The 26,835-nt window shown below is 37.9% G+C and overlaps 1 protein-coding gene across 1 annotated transcript in view; it reads left to right on the top strand.

The window, feature by feature from the left end:
- Nucleotides 1–23,649, top strand: part of LOC121384027 (synaptogenesis protein syg-2-like) — a 124,881-nt gene extending 101,232 nt beyond the window's left edge. The window contains exons 12-14 of the mRNA XM_041514175.1: nucleotides 20,345–20,425; nucleotides 20,910–21,008; nucleotides 23,378–23,649. Coding sequence (XP_041370109.1) covers nucleotides 20,345–20,425; nucleotides 20,910–21,008; nucleotides 23,378–23,418 — 221 coding nt within the window. The 3' untranslated portion in view covers nucleotides 23,419–23,649. The remainder of the gene's footprint in view (nucleotides 1–20,344; nucleotides 20,426–20,909; nucleotides 21,009–23,377) is intronic.
- The last annotated feature ends 3,186 nt before the right edge of the window (nucleotides 23,650–26,835 follow it).

Genomic DNA, 26,835 nt, shown 5'->3' with positions numbered 1-26,835 from the left:
ACAATGGGTAGGTGTTCTCAGGGCCACTACACCGTCTTCTCTCTCACTAACACTGTCCTGGACAAACAACCCACATAGCTGAGGTGTGTGCCCAGGACAGCGTGCTTGAACCTTAATTGTATAAAAGCACGAAAATAAGTTGAAATGAAAATGATGAGTTTCCTACCATGGTAACACGTCTTCGACTAACAGACGTTTTAACGACTACATTACACAATGTAATTTTGACAGTTATTTTGCGCAAGAATATATATATATAGATATATATATATATATATATATATATAATATAATAATAATAATATAATAATCTCTATATATAGGCCTATATACCACGAGACCGCGTAGCTGTGGAGTGGTATCTTCTTGCGCAAAATAAACGAGTGCAATAATTAGAAAGCGAAAACAACGTATTTTAAGTTCTGTGTTTACCTTCTTTTATTTTTATTTTTTTTACAAATTTTTTATTTTATTTAACGTCATAACTACACTTTCTTAAATCCATGATCAATCCTCCTTTCGTGGATTTAATTAACGTTAAGAATCAATCTTGTGTAATGTTTTAAATACGATGTGACGTAATTTGTAAATCAAACATGACATCAGTAACTAAAAAGGCGCTAACTCCAGTAAAATTAAAAAGGTACTTCACCATTTACAAATTCCGGTCCAGATCACATGTGTGATACAAGATAAATTTATCACACGGTTTGAAAATGACTATTACTGTGGTGTTGTGGAAGGGAATAGATTTCACAATCTCCCAACAGAAATAACAAACAAACAAACCAGTTCAATATATATTTCACCAAAACTAATTTACAAACTTGTCTAAGCTTAGATTTTATAGAAATTTAGTTATGATAGTTCAGAAATTATAATTAAATATAGTCATATACAAACACTGGTAAATGCTGAATACATTTCAGTTTATCACACTAAACTCCAGACCACAGTCTTTTCAAACTTCATATACTTGAACTCCTTAGTTCACACCAGATCACGGAGTATTTTCAAACTCTAGATACTTGAAATCCACAAGTCAAGGTCGTAGTCATCAACAGAGTCGCAGTCTCCAAACAAGTTCGATCAGTCATTGCAACTATCGCCAAGGCTAACATCATTTTGGCGTTCCACCACCAATACGACCATCCATCTCATTGACTCAAACGGCGACACAAATGCTTCTGGCAACCCTCAGAACCATATTACCAGTTTAGAACCAAAATACGACCTGATAAATAAAACGAAGTTAACAATTCAAGATTTACATTTGATACGATCATCCATAATGACGTACATACTGGTTTTTGCATATAAATAATACATTTCCTGTAACAATGACTATATCCATTGGTTGCGTATTTACAACACATCGCATTTCATAACAATTCCAGATTACCAATAAGTTGAACTATTGCTAGTATACAAATATATACAATGAACTAAAACTGCGTTAAATGTCCGATATGGGCCAATAACCACTAAACGCATAATAACCTATATTGTTAATTAGAACTTGTCACTTCAATTTATATATAATATAATGTACAAAAATACACTACCGTAAGAAATAACACTAGTTTCCTTAATTTACAAGTAAAACAAAGTATTTACAACATAATGCAACTCCAAGTATATAATACAACACTATAAATAACCAAAACCGTACTCACCCCAGTTGTTCATGGCAAACCCTTCCACAACACCAAGTTGCCACGTGTCCACACTTACATCGCCGCTCGTGCGCAGTATGTCACATTATAGGTTCTACTTCGGCAATAACCCGAACCAGCACATTTAAAGGGACATTCCTGAGTTTGCTGCAGTTTTTAAGATGTTATCGACTAATAAAATATTTCTACGATTAAAGTTACATATTAAATATATTTTCTTGTTTAGAATAACAGTGTCTGTATATTCAACGTGCTTCTTATCGTTCTAATATTTGTACTAGGTTAAATTTCATTTTATTTCCTAAAATATGTTTTTTCGTACGTACGAAATTATTTGAAGACAAAATCCAATTTCGACTACTTACAAATATTAAGACGACCAGAAACACGTTGACTATACAGACACTATTATTCTAAACAAGAAAATATATTTAATATACATGTACATGTAAGTTTAATCGTAGAAATATTTTATTAGTCTGAAACATCTTACAATGCAACAAAATCAGGACAGTCCCTTTAACATGGTGACAACCAAAATGGAACAGTCCGCAGTCATTAGGTTTACACCATTCAGGTATACTTCTTTCAAATGCAAAACAAAAAATTAATATATATATATATGTACATTGTGTGGCGCAACATCAAAAACATACATCGGTCTATCTGGCGGTAATTTCAAACAACGATATAACAATCACACGAAATCGTTCAAACACGAAAAATACTCGAAAGAAACCGAGCTATCAAAACATGTCTGGGAACTAAAAAAACAGCGAATAAATTATGAAATAAGCTGGCAAATTATCAAACAATCGAACACGTACAAACGAAACTCCGGCCAATGCAATCTGTGCATTGAGGAAAAGCTCGCCATCCTACAAACAAAAGACAAAAATAATCTCAACAAAAGGACTGAGCTCATCTCAAAATGCCGTCACACCAGCAAGCTTAAACCACGCAACCGCAGTACATAAAAACCCTGCAATCTATTCACCAGTGTCAGCTATCTGACCCCCCCCCCCCCCCCCCCCCCCCCCGCTCCGGAGTTGGCCACTGGCGATGTCAGAGGCTAAATCCGTAGTGGGCGTGCCTGAACCTTCGTGGATAGGGGCACGTTAATAGAGTTTCCCAGTTCCCAGTTCCAGCTATCTGAACAGTCGATTCTTGCGTCAGCTATCTGAACCATTCCCAGTTATGCAGCCTTTAGAGTTAGTCGTCGTTGACTGTGCTGTGCAATTACCCCCCCCCCCCCCCCCCCCCCCCCCCCCACCTGGGGGGACTAATTGCAACCTATGGCTCCCTACTAGAGTATCGAGTCTCGTACACCGGGTCACGGGCAACCGTGACCTTGGTGTACGGAGACCGAATACAGAAGGAAGGAAGGTGGAGGAAAAGGAGACGTGCGCCAGCGGCGGCGCAGGGGGGGGGGGGGGTGTCAAAACCGGTGGCTAAACCGCCGGCGGCGACTCCTTCTGTTCGACCGCCGAACACCGCTCACCCGAGCAGGAAGACAAGGACAGAAGAGGTTCCGGCCCCGGATGTCCCAGCTGAGGACGGAGTTCGACACAGAGATCTGCGTCACACCGTACAACCGGCCACCTGTACCAGAACCTTCGCTAGCGCTTCCGGACTTGTCGCCGATTAAATCGGCGACACCCGTTGAGGCGCAGGCCCGGAAGGGGACAGTTGTTAAGAGGAAGGCGACCACTCCTCCGAGTGCCACTCCAGCCAAGCCAAGTCGCCCCTCTCAACCGCCGAAACCGGAGACAAAACAAGTGGAGCAGTGGTCACTGCAGGCCGGCCGACTCCATCAACGTTACCAACAACTGGTCAAGACCAACCTGAAGGATGTACGCCACCTCATCAGCATGCCAAAAGAAGAATCATACCAACCTCTGCCAGACAGACGAAATGAAGGGGAATTCGCTGTACACCGACTCAGGATGCAGGAGGGACACAACGTAGTTTGCGTCACCATCCGCCGGAACGGAAGACACATCAAGGACCGCTACTATCGGAGATGGACAACCCGACACTACATCGAGTCCTGAAAACCGTCGCGGGACCACATTACCGTGCCATCACCAAGACCTTAGCAGACTCCGCTTACCGGCAGTTCCTCCCGCAGCTTGAGATCACCGACTACATCGGATCCCCCTAGACGCCAACCTTTGCTAGGACTGGTATCAACCTCCTTTTTGGGCTAGTTGGACTTTAAACGTTTTCGATCGAGTTCAAAATTCTTATGTTTATTTTTTTATAAATAGTCTGACGCATTTTACTTTGGCGTCCGATCAATTGCTCAAAATCACCTTAAAAACTTTTCGGCCGAGCAGTCTTAACTATTTTGGGTCAAATTTTAGAGTCCAGACATGGTTTTGGATGCAGTTACATTTTGTAGACTTAGGTATTTGACAGGCTTCACCGAGGAATCGAAACTTAGCCAATCAGAGCACGGCTTCCACTCGGTGTTACTTCAGGTCTGCGAAGTGTCTGCTATTCGGTCCGCGCTCGCGTTTGACCGCACTAAATGGCTTTTTTCCAAGTCAGAGGCTAAATCCGTAGTGGGCGTGCCTGAACCTTCGTGGATAGGGGCACGTTAATAGAGTTTCCCAGTCCCAGTCCCAGCTATCTGAAGATCGTCGAAGGGCGTGAAACTCTGAGTAATAGCGTAGGACCAAAGTGCAATATATATATGTATATATATATATATGAATGAAGATTTTAATAAATGACCTTACGGGGATTATTATAGTTACGTGGATTTATCCTGCAGCTACTATTTCTATTTCTATCGGCCGATTATGATGACCTGTTAAAGCAAAGTCATAAACGTATACTAGCAGATTATGACTTTTAACGTCGCCAAGCCTCCCGGAAGTTGCCATTCTTACCGTCACAGGATAAAGCCAATATCCTTCACGTACGTCATTAACCAGTGGTCTCTCCAGTATTCAGGAAAAGGATGGAGGGAATCGGTAGAGCTGGTTCCACTTATAGGAAGGGATGGTACCTAAGATTTGCCGGGTACAAGTACACATGTATTTCGAAAATGTCTTGTATATTTATTTTGCCATAAATGCTCCCCCCCCCCCCTCCAAAAAAACAAGAAAAGAAAATATATATTTTTTTTTATTGTCACGTGTCAACCCCCGAACACCCCCACCCCAACAAAACAATTAGCGGGTATAAACACCGATAATGCAACGCAGCCCTTTCTTGGTTTGATAGACAGTTAATTAGTTTTTATAGTATAGTTCACACATCAATGAAAAGGTATATGTACGTTTATTGTCGACAAAATTACAAACAAAAGTTAATTTCATACAGTATATATTGCAGGTATGGCGTAAAAAAAAATTATATAACAAATTATGTATCGTTTTTGATAGATAGATAGTTTCATTACCCCTTTTGTACGCAAACATTGTACTGTGAAAGAAAAATTAGATGTTGTAATTTGGTTTCGACAAAATCTTTCAGAGGCCCAAAGGGAATACGGTATTTCCAGAAAGCAGGTAAGATTGTGGGACAGGGACTATGAAAAACTTGTTTTATTTTCCAATGGATAATTTCAGTATGTATGAATACATAACAGAAATACAACATGCTAAAGTATTAATATCTTTTTGAATGCACGTGACATAATCGCGTTTTCCTGTGAATCACTTCCTGGATCACTGACCTTCATTCGACACTGAGCTGAACCCCCTGCTCGTGAATAAGCTCACACCGTAGTAGGCTGATAATGAGTTGTTTTACCCACCTGGGCTTATTCCCGGTCAAATACGTGTATGTTTAATTGTAAACGACAATGAACCTGATTACTCTGGTAGTTCAAGACGATGGCATAACTTGTGATTTTGGATGGCGGCCTAAATAAACGGATGGCGGATATTACTATCGCTGCCAATGGATAGCGGGTCTATAGGTAGTACTAAACCAAATAACTTCCGGCTGGGTCAGAGTTCGAGGTGCACCCAACTTTTGATAGAGAAGTGAACACCACAAGTCCTGTGATTGGTTATAAATGTGAGTGTGTTGGTTGTAAAAAATAATAGTTTCATCTGGGTAAAACAAATATGCAATTTTATTTCATCTAGTACCAATGTGTCAAGTAGCTTTGTGCTTGAAACATGTATAGGGTACCTGTAAAAAAAAGTACTCGAATTTTGTGCGGAACTAGGGTAGTCATAGACGCTACCCGTTATCTCAGAAACAAGCAGCTTGACCCCCAATTTTTTTCTGATTCACTTTAAGTGTGAGGGGTAGTAGTATGTATATCCGTGGCGTTTATGTCGATTGATACGCTGCAGGTAGGAGTTTTAGCCACATATGTTACTATTGTCGTCTATGGGATTTGATTTGGTAGTATACATCCTTAAGAGATGGCGGGTCCGCCATCGCTTATGACATGTAGCGAGACCCCTGGTTAAATTAACTAGTAACCAGTTATTCTCTGTTTAACCATACATGACTCTTTTATGACTATAATTAGCAACTTAAAAAAAAAATTCTCTCTTAACTTTACAAATTAAACTTTTCAGATGCACCATCATCTGTTTATATTGAAAAGACCTCAACTACGGACACCATCGAGAATGCGGACTTGGTCCTGTCTTGTAATCTTAAAGTCTATCATCCGGGAGCGCCTGTTGTATTCAGCTGGTCTGGACCAGGAACTCTCATCGAGACCAGTAAGGTGTTGACAGTGCGTCGAGTGACGCGAACGGCAACCGGCCCCTACGGGTGTAGTGAGAGGACCATGCTGATGCCGACTTCTGGGAACAACTGCACTTTTCGCTTGTCTACAAGATCGTTCATCGTTAAAATCTTTTGTAAGTCATATATACCGGTAGTACTAAATCAAATAACATCCGGTTGGGTCAGAGTTAGAGGTGCATCATGTTACAATCTTTTGTAAGTCATCCCTACCGGTAGTACTAAACCAAATAACATCCGGCTGGGTCATAGTTAGAGGTGTATCATGTTACAATCTTTTCTAAGTCATCCCTACCGGTAGTACTAAACCAAATAACATCCGGCTGGGTCATAGTTAGAGGTGCATCATGTTACAATCTTTTCTAAATCATCCCTACCGGTAGTACTAAACCAAATAACATCCGGCTGGGTCAAAGTTCGAGGTGTGCCGAACATTTGATAAAGCAGTTAATACCACGCGTCCTGCCATTGGTGATAAGCGTGACTGTGTTTATCATGAAAAAAGCTTCATGTGGGCAAAACATGTATGCAATTGTTTTAATTTCATCGAGTACCAATGTGTCAAGTAGTCTTGTGCTGTATTTTTAAATATATTTTTCATTTCTTTTAATTTATTTGTCTTAACAGGAAAATATTGGACTATTTGATTCAATGAAAATTGTATACGTGTTGTATGAAACCGATGTTGATTTAGGACTTTACAATGGTTAAAAACAAGCCTGCTTTGAATTATTGACTGCATAGACATCTATGAAGACGGAAATTATTTTTTAGCTTTATAATGTCCTTTTACACATTAACTTAATATATTGCTTCACTGTTAATTACATGTTCATTTACTACAAGAAATTTGATGAGGAAACAAATGTATCAACTTACGTTTGGATTGTCTTCTGTGCGTAAATACGCGAACCACGCACCCGTGCAAAAAGATTTCCCTGACCTAGATATACGTCACACGTATGAGTCATTTTACGCGAGAGCTCACGTAGAGAAATCTTAGACTGTCTATTGTCATATTAATCTACCTTTTTGACCCTCAGCATTAAGCCTGTGTATGTTTTGTGCTAGAACGTCGAAGATCATCCGGGGGCGAGACCTAGCGAAGTGGTAAAGCGCTCGCTCGATGCGCGGTCGGTCTGGGATCGATCCCCGTCAGTGGGCCCATTGGGCTATTTCTCATCCCAGCCAGTGCATCACGACTTATATATCAAAGGCCGTGGTATGTACTACCTTGTCTGTGGGATGGTGCATATAAAAGAACCCTTGCTGCCAATCAAAAAGAGCAGCCCATGAAGTGGCAACAGCGGGTTTCTCTCTCAATATCTGTGTGGTCCTTAACCATATGTCTGACGCCATATAACCGTAAATAAAATGTGTTGAGTGCGTCGTTAAATAAAATATTTTCTTCCTTCCTTCGAAGACCATTCATCCATCCGGTTGTTTTGATCCATATATTTGACGTTATACTATTGTTCTAGGTGTAGATTATTTTTTTCTCAAGAATCAAGACCCGCGGAACAATGTATTTTGAACTTTTTATGCACTGGGGTCAGGCATTCCAAATCACTACTGACAGAACGTATTTATTGTAAACAAGTACAACGCTTTAGCCCACGAGGCCAACCATCAAATAAATATGTAATTTAAGTCTTATAAGCCTGATACATGTTAGTGATAGTAATATATTTTGGCGGAACACAGCGAAGAATGTCGGAAACTAAATCGGAAATCAGAAATTTCATGTTTAGCACAGGCATCGCGCTTAAAGGGACATTACTGAGTCTGTTGCATTATAAGATGTTTCCGACTAATAAAATATTTCTATGATTAAACTTACATATTAAATATAGTTTCTTGTTTAGAATAACCGTGTCTGTATATTCAACGTGTTTCTGGTCGTCTTAATATTTGTAAGTAGTCGAAACTGGATTTTGTCTTCAAATAATTTCGTACGTTCGGAAAAACATATTTTAGGAAATAAAATGAAATTTAACCTAGTACAAATATTAGAACGATCAGAAATACGTTGAATATACAGACACTGTTATTCTAAACCAGAAAATATATTTAATATGTAAGTTTAATCGTAGAAATATTTTATTAGTCGATAACATCTTAAAGCAAAGTCCGGAATGTCCCTTTAAGGCCAGCCACCCACTGCAAGCGCAACTCGTGAGATATGATTGCAAACTTCACTCGATGAGATATAAATCATATTTGACAAAAAACATGAACTTTTCTACTTATTGTATAACTTTTGGCAATTTACCTTTATTTTTAAAATGGCAGCAGCAAAATAGTTCCGGCTTTCTTACACTGAGTGACTGATAACACTTTTATTTCACTGATATTTTAAGATATTTCACTAAATGTTATATAATAAACTGGTATACAATGGTATGCAAATTTGCAAGGTCTCTAGGTAATGTGTTGCTGTGGATGGGTCATATGTTTACAAACCAACAAGACCTGCATACCTGAGCGTAACGATTTCAAAGATTTAGTTAAAATGCGTGATGTTAAATTAATTTGTGCTAATCGTGATGACGTCATATTACCGATGGCGGTGACTTTAGTACTAAAAATTGAATTAAATGTTATTTTAGAAGTGTTATAGGATAAATAGAATTCGTTACTCGTGTGTGTGTGTGTGTGTGTGTGTGTGTGTGTGTATGTCTGTCTGTGTGTGTGTGTGTATATATGTATGTGTGTATGTGTGTGTGTATGTGTGTGTGTGTGTGTGTGTATGTATGTGTGTGTGTATGTGTGTGTGTATGTGTGTATGTATGTGTGTATGTATGTGTGTGTATGTGTGTGTGTGTGTGTGTTGTGTGTGTGTGTGTGTGTGTGTGTGTGTGTGTGTGTGTGTGTGTGTATGTGTGTGGTGTGTGTGTGTGTGTGTGTGTGTATGTGTGTGGCGTGTGTATGTGTGTGGTGTATGTGTGTGTGTGTGTGTCAAGCAGTTTTAGCCACATATGGGAATCGATTTGGTGGTATACATACTATAAACCATCTAAGGGGCGGGCCGTAGCCCAGTGGTAAAGCGCTCGCTTGATGCACGATCGGTCTTGTATCGATCCCAGTGAGTCGGTGGGCCAATTGGACTATTTCTCGTTCTAGCCAGTGCACCACGACTGGTATATCAAAGGCCGTAGCATGTGCTATCCTGTCTGTGGAATTGTGCATATAAAATATCCCTTGCTACTAATGGAAAAATGTAGCGGGTTTCCTCTCTAAGACTATATATCAAACTTACCGAATGTTTGACATCCAATAGCCGATGATTAATAAATAAATAAATAAATGTGCCCTAGTGGTGTCATTAAACAAAACTCACTTTAACTTTATCATCTGGTATCTCGAAAAGAGCAAGTAGTCTTATTCCTACTGAAGACTGGATACGTCTTCTTCTAATTCTTCTCGTCTTCTTCACTTTTCTTCTTTTTATCTTCTTCTCTTTTTCTTCTCTTCCTCTTCTTCTTGTGTTCTTCACTTCATGTTCACTTCTTCTTCACTTCTTCGTCTCCTCTTCTTCTGTTTTTCTTAATTTTTCTTCTTCTTATCTTCTTCTTCTTTTTCTTCTGTTCTCTCTTCTTCTTCTTCAGCTTTTTCTTCTTCTCTTTTTCTTATTTTTCTTCTTCTTATCTTCTTCTTTTTTTCTTGTTCTTGTTCTTCTCCGTATTTGGTTCTTATAAGCCCTCTGCTATCTGTCACAGGTAATGATTTGTTTCTTTTCCAGACCACGATAGTCCAACTGTAAGCGTCAGTGAAGTGAAGCCCAAGGAGAATAGCGCCTTCGTCATTACCTGTCAAACAAAGAGTCTCCCGGCGGCCTCTTTGTCTGCGACACGTAACAACCTTCCCATCCAAAACGGAGTTCGAGAGATTACTACAAACAAGGCTATTTACAGAGTCCAAAAAGTTAGCTGTGGTCACTCCGGAATTTACAGGTGTACGTCCTTCAACGCTAAAACAAAGACTAGACTCACACAGCAGAAAACGGTTAACGTTTTATGTAAGTTACATTTGATATTTCATTTAGTTTGTTTCGTTTTAATTTGTGTGATTACATTGATATATTATCTTAGTGTCTGTTTATCAGCTACCATCAGCTATCCTATGCACACATCGACTACACACAACACCATATTCTATCCTATGCACACATCGACTATTCTGTACACACACGTCATCTATCATGTACACACATCAGCTCCTCCGTGAACACATACATCAGTTATTCTGTACACACACATCATCTATCCTGTACACACATCAGCTCCTCTGTGAACACATATCGGCTATTCTGTACACACATCAGTTATCCTGTACACACATCTTCTATCCTGTACACACACATCAGCTATCCTGGACACGCATCACCCATGCTATATCCTGTACACACACACATCAGTTATCCTGTACACACACATCATCTATCCTGTACACACATCAGCTCCTCTGGAACACACACATCAGCTATCCTGTACACACACAGCTGTCACACACACATCAGCTATCCTGTAATACATCAGCTCCTTTGTAAACACACACCGGCTACCATGTACACACATCGACTACCATGTACACACATTAGCTATCCTGGACACACACATCAGCTGTACTGGATACCCACATCGGCTATCCTGTATACACACATCAGCTCTCCTGTATATACATGAGCTCTCCTGTATATACATCAGCTCTACTGTATATACATGAGCTATCCTGTATATACATCAGCTCTCCTGTATATACATGAGCTATCCTGTATATACATCAGCTCTCCTGTATATACATCAGCTATCCTGGACACACATTGGCTATAATGGACACACATGTCCTAACCTGTGCAAACACACATCAGCTATTTTGGACATGATGGAACCACCTCGATGGATCCATTGAACTGATTGGGCTTTTTCTCGTTCCAACCAATGCACCAGAACTAGTCAAAGGCCTTGTTATGTGGTTTCCTGTCTGTAGGATAGTGCATAGAAAAGATCCCTTGCTACTAATGGAAAAATGTATGCAGTTTTCCTCTGATGACTACGTGTCAGAATTACCAAATGTCTGACATTCAATAGCCGATGATTAATTAATGTGCTCTAGTGGTGTTGTTAAATAAAACAAAACTTTAACCGTCAGACAAAATCACTAAATTGACAACTTTTAATGATGGAGGGCTTTGCGAAATGAATAAAGGGCGACTATCCGCCGTGCTGCCCAGTTACCCACAATATCACTGTATTCAATTATAGGCAAACTGTTATCTATAAGGCCAAACTAAATAAATTGCTGGTCTCGGACCAAAATGACATCGCGCATGAACTAGGACGTGTATTCTGGATTCAATTTAAATATGCCCCTTATTTCGGTATTAAATATACCCACTTTTTCTGTGCAATCTATGCTATTAAAAAAAAGAAGAAGAAAAAAAAAGAAGAAGAAAAAAAAAAAAAAAAAGCCGTATCGCCACATCAATTCTGGAAATTTCTTCTGACCAGAGACCTATTTGTTTTAAAAACTGTTTGCCTAATACACGCACTAATGTATTCATTTACAGGTAAACCCCGAATACAAAGTTCAAGTTCGAGGACACTCACACTGAAAATAAACCAAGTCGCGAGATTTATTGTTATCGTTGTGGCCTATCCATCTCCAAAATTCAGCTGGTTTCAACTGGACTCAAATGGCAATCATCAGCGATTACAACCCAACGCTGCAGTCTCGTCTTCAAGTTTGCGTTCGGTGTTGACGATCAACATCACATCCCCAGAGGACTACGCCATCTACACCGTCGTCTCGAATAACTCTCAAGGACAAGCAGATATTGCAAACTTTACTTTGAAGTCTGATGGTATGTACTGCCCCGCACACGTGTTAGTTTCACGGTCTGTAAAGTGTTAAATTAGGTCTCTATTATTTGTATAGACAATAAGAATAGATACAATTACTAAACTTTCTGCGTCAGAGAGAAAAAGGAATATTTCTTTAATGACATATCAGCAAATTTTAAAACTACGACTACGTCCTTATATATGACTTGTCTGTCTCCTAAATAGTTTAGTCTAAGTGCTGCTCTGATATGGGTGTCCACTTTGCTTAGCAGCGCCTCGCTGTTTAGTGTGTCATTAATCAGATTCACTGTACATTAATTAGATCTAAGCATAAAATTAACTATAAATAAAATGAAATTGTATTAGTGTTTAATGTCAGTTTTTTGTTTGTTTCCATATCAGTGTCTAAATGCTTAATCTATTATCGCATTAGTGTCTAAATGCTTAATACATGTATGTGATCATATCAGTGTCTAAATGTTTAATCTCTTATCTTGTCAGTGTCTAAATGTTTAATGTGTTCTCATATCAGTGTCTAAATGTTTAGTCTGTTATCCTGTCAGTGTCTAAATGTTTAATGTGTTATCATATCAGTGTCTAAATGTTTAATGCATTATCATATCAGTGTCTAAATGCTTAATCTGTTATCTTATCAGTGTCTAAATGATTAATCTGTTCTCATATCGGTGTCTAAATGTTTACCCCTGCGTGTGCTGTAACCTCACCGTGGTGCAGGGGTGTAACATGCTCTTTGAGAATGGCCATCAGCACAAAATCAGTGTTGAGTAAATGTGATAATTGTGTTATCATATCAGTGTTTAAATGTTTAATTTGTCTTGAATTATCATTGTGTTGATCAATGTTTTAGTTTGTTTTCATTTACCATAGTTTGACACCCAATAGCCGATGTATTTTTCATGCTGGGGTGTCGTTAAACATTCATTCATTCATTCTAAATGTTTAATGTGTTATCCTATCAGTGTCTAAATGTTTAATGTATTAACCTATCAGTGTCTAAATGTTTAATGTGTATTAACCTATCAGTGTCTAAATGTTTAATCTGTTATCATAACAGTGTCTAAATGTTTAATGTATTAACCTATCAGTGTCTAAATGTTTAATGTATTAACCTATCAGTGTCTAAATGTTTAATGTGTTAACCTATCAGTGTCTAAATATTTAATCTGTTATCATAACAGTGTCTAAATGTTTAATGTGTTAACATATCAGTGTCTAAATGTTTAATGTGTTAACCTATCAGTGTCTAATTGTTTAATATGTTATCATATCAGTGTCTAAATGTTTAATCTGTTATCATAACAGTGTCTAAATGTTTAATGTGTTAACATATCAGTGTCTAAATGTTTAATGTGTTAACCTATCAGTGTCTAATTGTTTAATATGTTATCATATCAGTGTCTAAATGTTTAATCTGTTATCATAACAGTGTCTAAATGTTTAATGTATTATCATATCAGTGTCTAAATGTTTAATGTATTATCATATCAGTGTCTAAATGTTTAATCTCTTATCCTGTCAGTGTCTAAATGTTTAATGTGTTAACATATCAGTGTCTAAATGTTTAATGTGTTATATCAGTGTCTAAATTTTTAATCTGTTATCATATCAGTGTCTAAATGTTTAATGTGTTATCATATCAGTGTCTAACTGCTTAATCTGTTATACAGTCAGTGTCTAAATGTTTAATCTGTTATCATATTAATGTCTATTTTCTGTAATATATTTATGTCTCCGTCAGTGTTTATATAATACTAATCGGCCTGCTTCTATGCCATAGTCAGTATAAACTGGTCCATTTGCCTTTTATTATCATTACATTATATTTTCGTCCTGAAATGGGGGACACAGCCCCCACAGGGTTTCTACGAGGCTGGCGTAGTGTAGTGTAGTGTAGTTTAATGTAGTGTAGTGTAGTGCAGTGTAGTGTAGTTCAATGTAGTTTAATGTAGTGTAGTGTAGTGTAGTGTAGTGTAGTGTAGTGTAGCGCAGTGCAGTGCAGTGCAGTATAGTGATTTTCTTTTCATTTCGATTATTTTTCTAGGTGTTTTTTTAATGTTTTACTGTACTGTATAATTATTCACATGTATGTTTATACGTTTTCAGTGAAACCGTTTAGAATTGAAAAGTTATCGGTTGTAAACACTTCTATGGATAGCGTCTTCGTACAGTGGTTATCTCCCTTTGATGGCGGCACCACACAAACATTCTCTCTCCAGTTTGCATCAGAACGAGATTACAGCCGCAGCATTTGGTCCACTAGGCACGACAATCTGAGCGACCCAGGACGATACCAAAATGTCACTGGAGGTATTCTCGACCTACATCCAGGGCGCACCTACTTCATGCGAATAGTGTCCACTAATTCACGGGGATTCGTAACATCCAGTGTTGTTAATGTCACCACTGTAGGTAAGTAGTACATACACATGCAGGTTTTTAATTCTGTATTTTAAACATCAATTTGGTTATAATTACATTATTATAACAAGCAGGTGATGTTTTTATTACTAAAAAAAAATTCAAAAAAAAAATCAACCGTATATTAATTAACAACAAATACTAAATATACAAATCATAGCGTAATATTAAATCATTAAAGGTCATTAAACAAAATAAAACTATTGTTTGGTATTTCTTTTACAATATGCACAATCTCTGAATTATTCAAAAAATGAATTTGTGCACATATTCGAATGAAAACGCGTTGAAACTAAGTCAAGTTGTAACAATCACTTCCTAAGTCACGTCGCTGACCTGGGACTTGTTACAAGTAGGATGTGAGCTTTTCATAACTTAAGAGGGAGAGGGAGTGTTTTAATATTAAAAATGCCTCAAGATACAATTGACTACCGGGGGAATATTATAAATACCTTTCAAAAAACATGGTGCCCGACTTCGTTGTATGTTAAAAAGCTCTCTGAACACCAAAGATTTTGTATAACACCAGAAAGACAAACCCCCCTTGTTTACTTCGCCGAAGCTCCTTACTCAGAATCCGTAATGGTCCGTCAGTGTAGTTTTCGTTCCTATGTTTATGGGTTCAGATAGGAAACATCATTTTCGATTATTCGATGATATTAAATGATTGTTTATTGGTGGCGACCGAAATCAATGACCTACGAATTATTAATGATATTAAATTATTGTTTACTACGAAACAGGTACCAATCGCAGATGTCCAAACCAAGTAATGATCACCTTACGATGAATGCGCCTTGTTTAATATATTAAATGATGTTTTTTAAAAACATATTTAATGTATGTACGTGTATTTGTTCTTTTTAATAATTATTGCAATACATTAATTACTGGTATTTGAATGCTATCCAGTCATCAGTTAATATTAATTAGTATTGTTTCTAAAAATATTTTTCCTACATTTATTTTTTTAACATGTATAAATGCATCGTGTTGAGGTGTATCTTTGTGCCAAATATGAACAATGTACACCTCGGCATTAACATTCGGGCTTTGTTTTTGTCACCGGGCGATGTCCGGGTTACGGGCTGCAAATAGGCTGACCGCATTTGGCTCGACGGATCATCGTCGGTGTACTACGGTTTAAAATGATAGGGAAGTACCCCCAACGGATTTTCTCCTTCTTCCTCACCAATCGAGGTAGCATTAGAATAAATAGACAAATGCGACAAGTCCGAAATGTCCAAACTAACGTCCGATAAGAATGAACTATTTTCCGAAGAATCATTACATGCTGTCGCCATGCTAACCTACTAATGAATGAGTGGAATTCACCTGATCCTACGTCACAGGTCAGATGCGGGTCAATTGTTTACTAGAACTGGTAGGCCCCGAGCGTTTTACAAAATGTCGCTTTATTACCTTTGAAGTATTGATGATATTAATGGTTATAATTAATTGTTTATGTAGAACTGGTAGGCTACCAAAATGAATCTTTAATGAATCACCTTTGAAGTATTGATGATATTAAATTATTGTTTACTAGAACTGGTAGGCTACCAAAATGAACCACCTTTGAAGTATTGATGATATTAAATTATTGTTTACTAGAACTGGTAGGCTACCAAAATGGATCACCTTTGAATTATTGATGTTATTAAATTATTGTTTACTGGTAGACGACCAAAATGAATCACCTTTGAATTATTGATGATAGTAAATTATTGTTTACTAGGACTGCCAGGCGACCAAAATGGATCAACTGGTGCTGGGATTGGAATCGGAATTGGAATATGTATATTCATCGCCCTGATATCGCTTCTTGCATGGTTCATCTACCGCTACAGAATCAAACCAACCAGAGGCAAGGGTAGGTTGAACGTAAACTACTTGAACCCCACGAAAGAATCTATACTTTCAGTTGGTTACAGATTACTACCAATCCCGGAGACGGGTTATTATTTTAAAGGAAGGAAGGAAATGTTTTATTTAACGACGCACTCAGCACATTTTATATACGGTTATATGGCATCAAACATATGGTTAAGGACCACACAGATAGGCTACCAGAGGAAACCCCTTTGTCGCCACACACTAGAACTCGATTAGCAGCAAAGAGATTATTGAATCCCTGAAACTGTAGTACCACTTCACCTTTGTTATTGATAAGTTGGTTTACTGGCTGCCAGGCGACCAAAATAGCCCAGGGCCACCAATCGGGATCGATCCCACGCCCTGAACACTTTACCACTGGTTCATCATCCCGCAATCTGAAAAGAAATTGCAAGGGTAGGTCACACGCAAACTGCTTGAATTTCACGAAAGAATCTCCACTTTTAAAAAACTACAGATTTGGCGTCCCGGAGAGGTCATTATTCTACAGGAAGGAAGGAACTGGGTTTATTTAACGACGCAACATTTTATATACGGTTATATGACATCAAACGATGGTGAGTTCTCCACACAGTGGGTAGGTGAAACCACTTCGCCACCACCATGGACTCATTTCGGTTAGCAGCAAGGGATCCATTTATATTTGTGCATCCCACTGAAAAAGTAGCAAATAAACGACCTTTGTTATATAAGTTGGCACTGGCTGGAGCGAGAAATAGCCCAATAGGGCCACCGACGGGATCGAACACCGAATCTTGTACAAACTATGTCCCGCGCCATACTCCGTTTTTGTTGAAAATACAACATTTCTTTCTTTCTTTCTTTTAAAAAACTGAGTAACAGCTACCCGGCTCTACCGCTTTCAATATTATTTACTAATCAAGTATGTTTGATAGCTTGTTATGACGTCATAAATGGTGACCTGTAATCTCTTTCTGATTTAATTTTAAAGAATATACAACGCTTTTATTAGATAGCATAGTACCAGTCGGTTTCTACCAATTAAAAAGAAAACTGAACAAAATGGATGTATGTTTAAAAAAACAAAACAACTAATAACATAAATTTTATCACTTGTTTGTAATCATACTATGTTAAAATATATACAAGAACGACACAAATACCTGAATTTTGTTCCATACAAATACAACCAGCCGTTTAAATGTCAATATTATTGATACTCCTAAAAACTATTCAAATTTAAAATAGTTATTTACAAGGCTCTGAATATTAAAAACAAAACCCAATGAAAATTCTAAAAAGTACATGTTTAGAGATAAAGATATTTATTCAGGATTTGGTTTTTCATTTGTAGCTGAAACGCATGATGTTTGGTAAGTACTGTTATTTCTTTTCAACATTAAATTTATGCTATTTACACGTATATATTATATATTTCGAACAAGCGTCCACAGGTGCCAGTAACTGGAGGCAGCATGTCCAGTTACGTTAATCTGCCTTTCAACTGGGGTGGGGCTGGGGACAATGTTTAATCTTTAGTGTTTAAGTTATAGTTTAAGATTATTATATAGGGATAGACCAGTATGATACCCACCCAGCCAGATAGATAGATAGATAGATAAATAGATAAATAGATAGACGGATAGACAGAATACTGGTGCTTGTTATTATTTTTAATAGACAGATAGACAGAATACTGGTGCTTGTTATTATTTTTTATAGACAGATACACAGAATACTGGTGCTTGTTATTATTTTTAATAGACAGATAGACAGAATACTGGTGCTTGTTATTATTTTTAATAAGTACCAGTATAATGTCATCTTATCTTATATTAGGTGACGTCATTATTATTATTTAAAAATCCACCTGAATAAGTTCACTGGAACTAAAAAAAAGTCAGTCAAATTATATTAATATAAACATAATATAACATTTCTCGAGTTTTTTCTATGTATCTGTCTCCACCTATATAGACAGATGGATAGATAGAGAGAGACAGAGAGAGAGAGAGAGAGAGAGAGAGAGAGAGAGAGAGAGAGAGAGAGAGAGAGAGAGAGAGAGAGAGAGAGAGAGAGAGAGAGAGAGAGAGAGAGAGAGAGAGAGAGAGAGAGAGAGGAAAGGAAATGTTTTATTTAACGACGCACTCAACACATTTTATTTACGGTTATATAGCGTCGGATATATGGTTAAGGACCACACAGATACTGAGAGAGGAAACCCGCTGTCGCCACTTCATGGGCTACTCTTTTCGATAAGCAGCAAGGGATCTTTTATATGCACCATCCCACAGACAGGATGAAACATACCACGACCTTTGGTATACCAGTCGTGGTGCACTGGATGGAGCGAGAAATAGCCCAATGGGCCCACCGACGGGGATCGATCCCAGTAGAGAGAGAGAGAGAGAGAGAGAGAGAGAGAGAGAGAGAGAGAGAGAGAGAGAGAACGAGAGAGAGAATGTATCGTATTACATTTTCGAACTGTTGTTTAATTTTGTTTTAGTTATGCTAACGCAGCAGTACACGCTGCAGACGAAGAGACCACACGGCCTAGTGGGTCTGGACAACCTGAAGACGATGGAAACGAAACGAATCCTCCAGACACCAGTAACGGTGAGTAACTGTAGCCACTGGCCTAGCCAGGATGGGTGGGGCGTGAGGTCTACCCATATTGGGGAGGGGCAACCCACACTATGTATGATGTATGTATAATTTTATAAAATTTAATACAGTTTAGAAAAAAAGTTATATTATTGTGCCAATGTATGTAGTGATTGCAGGATATATATATATATATATATATATATATATATATATATATATATATATATATATATATATATATATATTGCAGGATATATATATATTCTGGTGTTTTTTACAGCCACGAACACAGAAGAGTTAGATTACGAGTCTCTTTCTGTAAATCGTTCTGGATTTAAACCATATGACAGGATAGCGCTGAAGCCGAAACCAGAACGTGAGTTTATTCTTATTACTGTTATTACATAGAGGCGGGGGTGTATCTCAATGGTAGGTGGGGCCCGTCTTAGGATTGATAAGTGAAATCAAGGCAAATGTACAGTAATGGAGGATATTCGAGAGAGAGACAAGAAGGCCACGCTTTCCTTAAAGGGACATTCCTGAGTTTGCTGCATTGTAAGATAATTCCGAAAATATAATATTTCTACGATTAAACTTACATATTAAATATATTTTCTTGTCTAGAATAACAGTGTCTGTATATTCAATGTGTTTCTGGCCGTCTTAATATTTGTAAGAAGCCCAGACTGGATTCTGTCTTCAAATAATTTCGTACGTACGAAAAAATATATTTTAGGACATAAAATGAAATTTAACCTAGTACAAATAGTAGAACGATCAGAAACACGTTTAATATACAGCCTCTAATATTTTATGCAGAAAAATATATTTGATATGTAATTACAATCGTTAAAAAGTCTAATTTTAGTCGATAACATCTTAAAAATTGCAGCAAACTCGGGAATGTCCCTTTAAAATTTGCACCTTTTAATATTTGAATCTGAATTACCAAATGTTTGACATATAATAGCCGATGATTAGTTAATCAGTGTGCTCTAGTTGTGTTGATAAACAAAACAAACTTTTGAATTCTTTCTTGTGAGATGTCCACTTCACTGGCTATGTGTACTAGGTGGTCAGACGTCGGATCTTGAATAATCATACCATGCTCATAGTCCCTTCATAGTTAAGACCGATAACTCTGTACCCACCTCTCGTATTTAGTTGATATATATGTATTTATTTTATTTTATTTTCCAGTTGGTAAAGTATACAAGAGTAATACAAACAGAGACAAGACTGCATCTCACTACGAGAACTTGCAACCAAAGACGCAAGATGGTAAAGTCAGTTTTAAAACAATTGCTAAAATCACATTGGTGTAGCTTGCGGGATCGGACGTAGCCCAGTGGTAAAGCGCTAGCTCGGTGCGCGGTCGGTTTGGGATCGATCCTCGTTGGTAGGCTATATCTCATTCCAGCGAGTGTACCATGACTGGTATATCGAAAGCCGTGGTATGTGCTATCCTATCTGTGGGATGGTGCATATAAAAGATTCCGTGCTACTAATGGAACATTGTAGTGGGTGTCCTCTCTAAGATTATATGTAAAAAAAACCCCAAATGTTTGACATCCAATAGCCAATGATTAATAAATCAATGTGCTCTAGTGGTGTCGTTAAACAAAACAAACGTGTTTTGGTGTAGGTTGCATTTTGTAAGAATGTATTATTTTAGCTTGCAATTTCTAACATTTTTTCTGATCATTCCCCAGGATATTATTGTTTTTCTTTGATGCATTTAGCCATGTCGTGTTTCTTGTTTCAGGTAAAACTACAGACACTGCAGAAACACAGAAAAAAAAGAAGAAAGTTCGCCGAAAAAAGGAATCTGAATATGCAAACTTTAAAAGTAAACAGCCTACAGGTAAAGGAAGGAAGGAAGGAAATGTTTTATTTAACGACGCACTCAACACATTTTATTTACGGTTATATGGCGTCAGAAATATGGTTAAGGACCACACAGATACTGAGAGAGAAAACCTGCTGTTGCCACTTCATGGGCTACTCTTTTTGATTAGCAGCAAGGGATCTTTTATATGCACCATCACACAGACAGGATAGTACATACCACGGCCTTTGTTACACCAGTTATATAGCTCTGGCTGGAACGAGAAATAGCACAATATCAACTCAGGAGTGCAAGATAAACGGTATTGCCGAGTAGCGAGTTGAGTTTTCTCTAAGGATCACATGTGGGTAGGGGAGCTAGGCATCGTTTTAGCATCCATCTTTCTGGTAATAAACTTAAATAATAAATGTATGTACCAAATACGATGCACCACTGACCAAAATGATGGAAGAAATTCCATATTTTAAACATGTGTATTTTTTTTTGGTTCTCTTTGATGAAATTCTAGCACATTTTGTCATCGTTTTAGATGAAGTAACGGACTTAACAGTCATGGTGGCAGTCCTCTTGACGGGTGCTACCGGTGGGGCAGGATATGCTCACCTTTCACGAACACCTGATATCACTGTTTTGACAGTGATTGATGACTGCATGTTGTCACGGGGATTCTATAATTCCCGTAACCGAATAAAACACGATTATCAAAATGTCTCTCCTACTTGTATATCTATTAGATCTCTCTGTAACAGGCTGTTAAACCCTAGTATGGCTCGTCTCTAGGTATGATCAGAGATACGATCTTATATAAAGTATATATTATTATAGCACGTTAGTTCTCTAGAAAACACAACAAAAACACAATACACTTTGGAATCTGTATTAATCTACGCTGACAAATGTACAGCCGTAGTAGTTAATTAATAACAGCAATAATAACAACCCAGAACTGATCACTTAATTAGTTAATCTCTAGGTGTCTAGTTACACAATATGCGAATCACTTCACCGTTACACCACACCCACACGTGTGATAATTGAGAAACGCTTCCCGGAGAAGTTAATTAATAAAGGAATTACAACACCATTCCTAACTGGTTAATTTTTAATTAACCCTAACTACTCATTCAGTAACCTTGTGACACAGAATTAATATTGGTACCTATCACAATAAAGAAAATAACCTACAGTGTACCTAGGTCCGCTAGGATGACTGGCTAAGCTTTATATTACTAAATACTCATATAATGTTAGAACAAAAAGTCTACGATTTACTTCGTCAGATGACCGAAGACACTGTCTAAAGAATATTGGTATAATACAGTATCAAAATATTTAAAGTCACATCAATCACATCAAGGTTATACACAGAGCAGAAATAATATTTACCAAAGTCCAAACGGACTAACGTTCCCTCGGAGCCTTCCTATTCGTTCTCCTCGATATCTCTAAAACACTAGCTATTTATTATAAATCAGGATTTTGCCTGGGGGTACAAGGCGGTACCTCACGTATCATCTCATATTCTACATCTACTAGAGTCGGTATATTTCTCTCTGATCGTCGGTCTGGCTGTCGCCAACCGCGAGCAATCTCCTGGCCATAAACAGCACTACCGGAGATATTACGTAACTACTAGCCACATGGCCTCCGCACCTGGCTGAGGGTGTGTATTAGGCGTACCGATCGAGGACGGTCGCGCAGAAATCTTACGTAACAAGTTGCCCATCTGGGCTACGGGCAATAAACTGCACACGGCCCTCTAACACAATTAAAATCGCCATAGGCGAAACAAATTTAAGAGCATGTTCCGTGACACATGTCTTGTCATCTATATTTAATCCAATGAGCTATTACCTGTGCTAGTTTTGACATAGTAAACCAGTCTGGAAGTGGCAGTCCTCTATGAACGGTGCAGGAAGGATAACATTGTATTTTCCAGTAGAGAGTCTCCTTGGGAGTGGCAGTCTTCTATGAACGGTGCAGGAAGGATGACATTGTATTTTCCAGTAGAGGGTCTCCTTGGGAGTGGCTGTCCTCCTATACACGAGGCACAAGACAGAGACTCGTGGAATCAACCACTATTTTGCCAAATGCCCATTTGAAATAAAAAGTTGGAGTTTTGTCCGTTGAGGTTTTGTCCGTTGGGGTTATGTCCGCTGGGGGATCTCACGGCAGAGAGCGATCATAGTAATACTACCACTACTATAATACAACGAACTGTTCAACTATTATTCTGTTAGAAATCTTGGAATATATTATGGAATGTTACGGGAGACTGTTTTCAAAATGTATTTCTAACATAATTTAACAGTATTTTGTTTTGGCCACATTTATGTTGTATTAATCTGCTTTAGATGGTAAAATATGCACTTTTTTTGTAACAGAATCTAACTACATGAATGTGCATCCAAAAGGCAAAGCATGAAGTAGAAACCATACAGACGCCTCGAATGACTGATCATAGCTGTCGTAGAGAATCCTGACATACTGCATGAAGCCGACAAGAAGTGGAGTCTTTTGAAATGTCGTTTACGAAGTGTTCAGTGTTGAAGAACAGAGCCGTGGCTAGCGGCTACCAATTTCAAAACTCTTAAAGGGACATACCCTAGTTTCAGCCCATGAAAATGCACACTAAGTTTATTTAATCTACAAACCTGTAACACATTTGGATAAAGTTACAATTGAGTGAAACATGAGTCTGTGACTTTGAAATGGTGAAATGCACTCTAAAAATAGACTAAAACTCGACTCCATAACTGTTATTTCTCGGATGCACGTGCGTTTTTAAAAATATGACAAATGCATTTTGTGATATTAAAAACATCAGGATTACGAAAAACATTTCAAATGTACGGAAATGGATAATCTAAACAATAAAATCTAAGTAAAGTTTCAGTTATCAAAAACGGCTGTAATAGTAAACAAATAAATATGCCGTAGTGTTTAAAAACTAGGGTATGTCCCTTTAACGTCACAAAACATAGTGGCTACTATTGAACTAAACACTAAACAATGTAAAAACATGTTAGCACGCCCCGATCAGTTCCTGTATCGCTAGAACATTTGTGTTTTATGCCATGTCGCTTGACGGTGTGTTTGGATTCTACATTAAAGGGACATTCCTGAGTTTGCTGCTGTTTTTAAGATGTTATCGACTGATAAAATATTTCTACGATTAAATTTGCATATTAAATGTATTTTTTTGTTTAGAATAACAGTGTCTGTATATTCAACGTGTTTCTGATCGTTCTAATATTTGTACTAGGTTAAATGTAATTTTATTTACTAAAATATGTTTTTTCGGCACAAAATCCAGTTTCGACTACTTACAAATATTAAGACGACCAGAAACACGTTGAATATACAGACACTGTTATTCTAAACAAGAAAATATATTTAATATGTAAGTTTAATCGTAGAAATATTTTATTAGTCGAAAACATCTTACAATGCAACAAACTCAGGAATGTCCCGTTAAGAATAATGAATGCCGATTCTTCCCTGTCATACCTGTCAACTCTCACGTATTTGGCGTGAGTCTCACGCATTTGTAACAAACATAACGCTCTCACGCAACGTTACTATAATCTCACACTTTTTGTTTCTAAAAATAAAACTATTTTATAATCGTGGTTTATATTTTAGAGCTGAATGGAATTATATGCTGATTATGCAGGTCTCTGAATTCGTTACCTATTAATATCATACGGCATATTAAATTGAACCTATCCTCGGTTCAATACCAACCATAGGCGGATCCAGGAAATATTTTTAGGGGGGGACCAAAAAAGAAGGGCACATTGACTCGTCAAAAGGGCACCTTACTACAAGTTTTGATATTTACAATTAATATGAATTCCTACAGTTCTACGTCATAATATACTAGCAATAATGAAGTAAATTGGCGTCACTCGCGTTAGAACCTCAATGGGGCCCCATTGAGACTCAATAACACAGACACATATCTGCAAGCTTGCGCATGTACACGAAAATCTTGATTTCATTTATCTACAATATAATTATTGTTTACTTAAAAAAAAAAAAATTCTACAAACAAAAAGGGCACTTGGACATTTTGAGGGCACTTGAACAATTTTGGGGGGGGACGCGTCCCCCTGGTCCCCCCCCCCTTGGATCCGCCCATGCCAACAATCGCTCGCGGGTGCTACCGATGACCGACTTGTATGGTTTAACATTAACGGTATTAATTAGTAAAATTTGCACTCGATCGATTTTATTTTTAGAGATTTCCATTTTGGACGTAAACTTCTCCCTGGACCCGACCAAGCGCCTGCAGTCCCTAGACACAGATTTCTAATTTTCTCACGCCTAAGAATTACCACAGGTTGACAGGTTGACAGTTCCAAAGTCACCATGAAATAATTATTTCACCCACGTCTGACATTTTTGTTAAAAAACAAAACGAAAAAGTTAAAGTTTGTTTTGTTTAACAACACCGCTAGAGCACACTGATTTATTAATAATCGGCTAATGGATGTCAAACATTTGGTAATTCTGACACGTAGTCATCACAGGAAACCCGCAACATTTTTCCTAATACAGAAAGGGATGTTTTATATGCACTTTCCCACAGACAGGAAAACACATACCACGGCCTTTGACCAGTTATGGTGCACTGATTGGAACGAAAAACCCCAAATCAGTTGAATGGATCCACCGAGTTGGTTCGATCCTGCGACGCAACCACCTTAAGAAACAAACCGAAGGCTACGCGTATGAATACACGAGATGTCTTTCGGACCTGAAATTTTATACAAGTATAACGCAGGTTTTGCACTAGTATTTATGTTCTGTTTTATTTTTGTATGTTGTATTTATCATCCATTAAAACCGGCCTCGGTGGCGTCGTGGCAGGCCATCGGTCTACAGGCTGGTAGGTACTGGGTTCGGATCCCAGTCGAGGCATGGGATTTTTAATCGAGATACCGACTCCAAAACCTGAGTGAGTGCTCCGCAAGGCTCAATGGGTAGGTGTAAACCACTTGCACCGACCAGTGATCCATAACTGGTTCAACAAAGGCCATGGTTTGTGCTATCCTGCCTGTGGGAAGCGCAAATAAAAGATCCCTTGCTGCCTGTCGTAAAAAGAGTAGCCTATGTGGCGACAGCGGGTTTCCTCTAAAAACAGTGTCAGAATGACCATATGTTTGACGTCCAATAGCCGATGATAAGATAAAAAATCAATGTGCTCTAGCGGCGTCGTTAAATAAAACAATTTTTTTTTTTTTTTTATCATCCATTAAAGGCTTTTGTAGGAGGTATCGCTGGCACTATAATTTGCGATCTCCTGCGATATTCTCCTAGGAGATATCGCTTCTTTTGTTACGTCACTGTGTATGTTTCAGCGCTGACCCTATCATTAGTGACGTCACGCCACTGTTGTTCTGCTAGTTAACGGCTCTACCACTGCCAAATATAGTGACGTTCAGCCCACATTACTGGCGTTGTTTACAAGTGTCGCAAATGAAAAAATTATAATGGATCATAAAAAGAATACCCCTCTCGTGTCTTGTGATATCATAATTTATCAGCACCCGTTGATAAAAGTATAAAAATCCTTGGCAAGCCTCGTGCTGATAAATTATATCACAAAACACGAGGGGCGTATCCTCATTATATTGTAAAGAAAGCCTAGCCCAGTTTTAACTCCCATCTGTGACAGAGATTTGTGTTAATACCTTGTCTAATCATTATAAATTATAGTTTATTGTTGCCTTATAAACTTTTAATTATTATATTGCTCAATGGATGTATAGTTCTAGTAATTGTATTAACTAAAAATATATTTTTAAATTTTATGACGTTAGACTTAAAGGGACAT

This window comes from Gigantopelta aegis, chromosome 2 (genome assembly GCF_016097555.1).
Source record: "Gigantopelta aegis isolate Gae_Host chromosome 2, Gae_host_genome, whole genome shotgun sequence".
Classification (NCBI taxonomy): Eukaryota; Metazoa; Mollusca; class Gastropoda; order Neomphalida; family Peltospiridae; genus Gigantopelta; species Gigantopelta aegis.
Note: the sequence above shows the minus strand (reverse complement) of the source record. Positions and strands in the feature narration are given on the sequence as shown.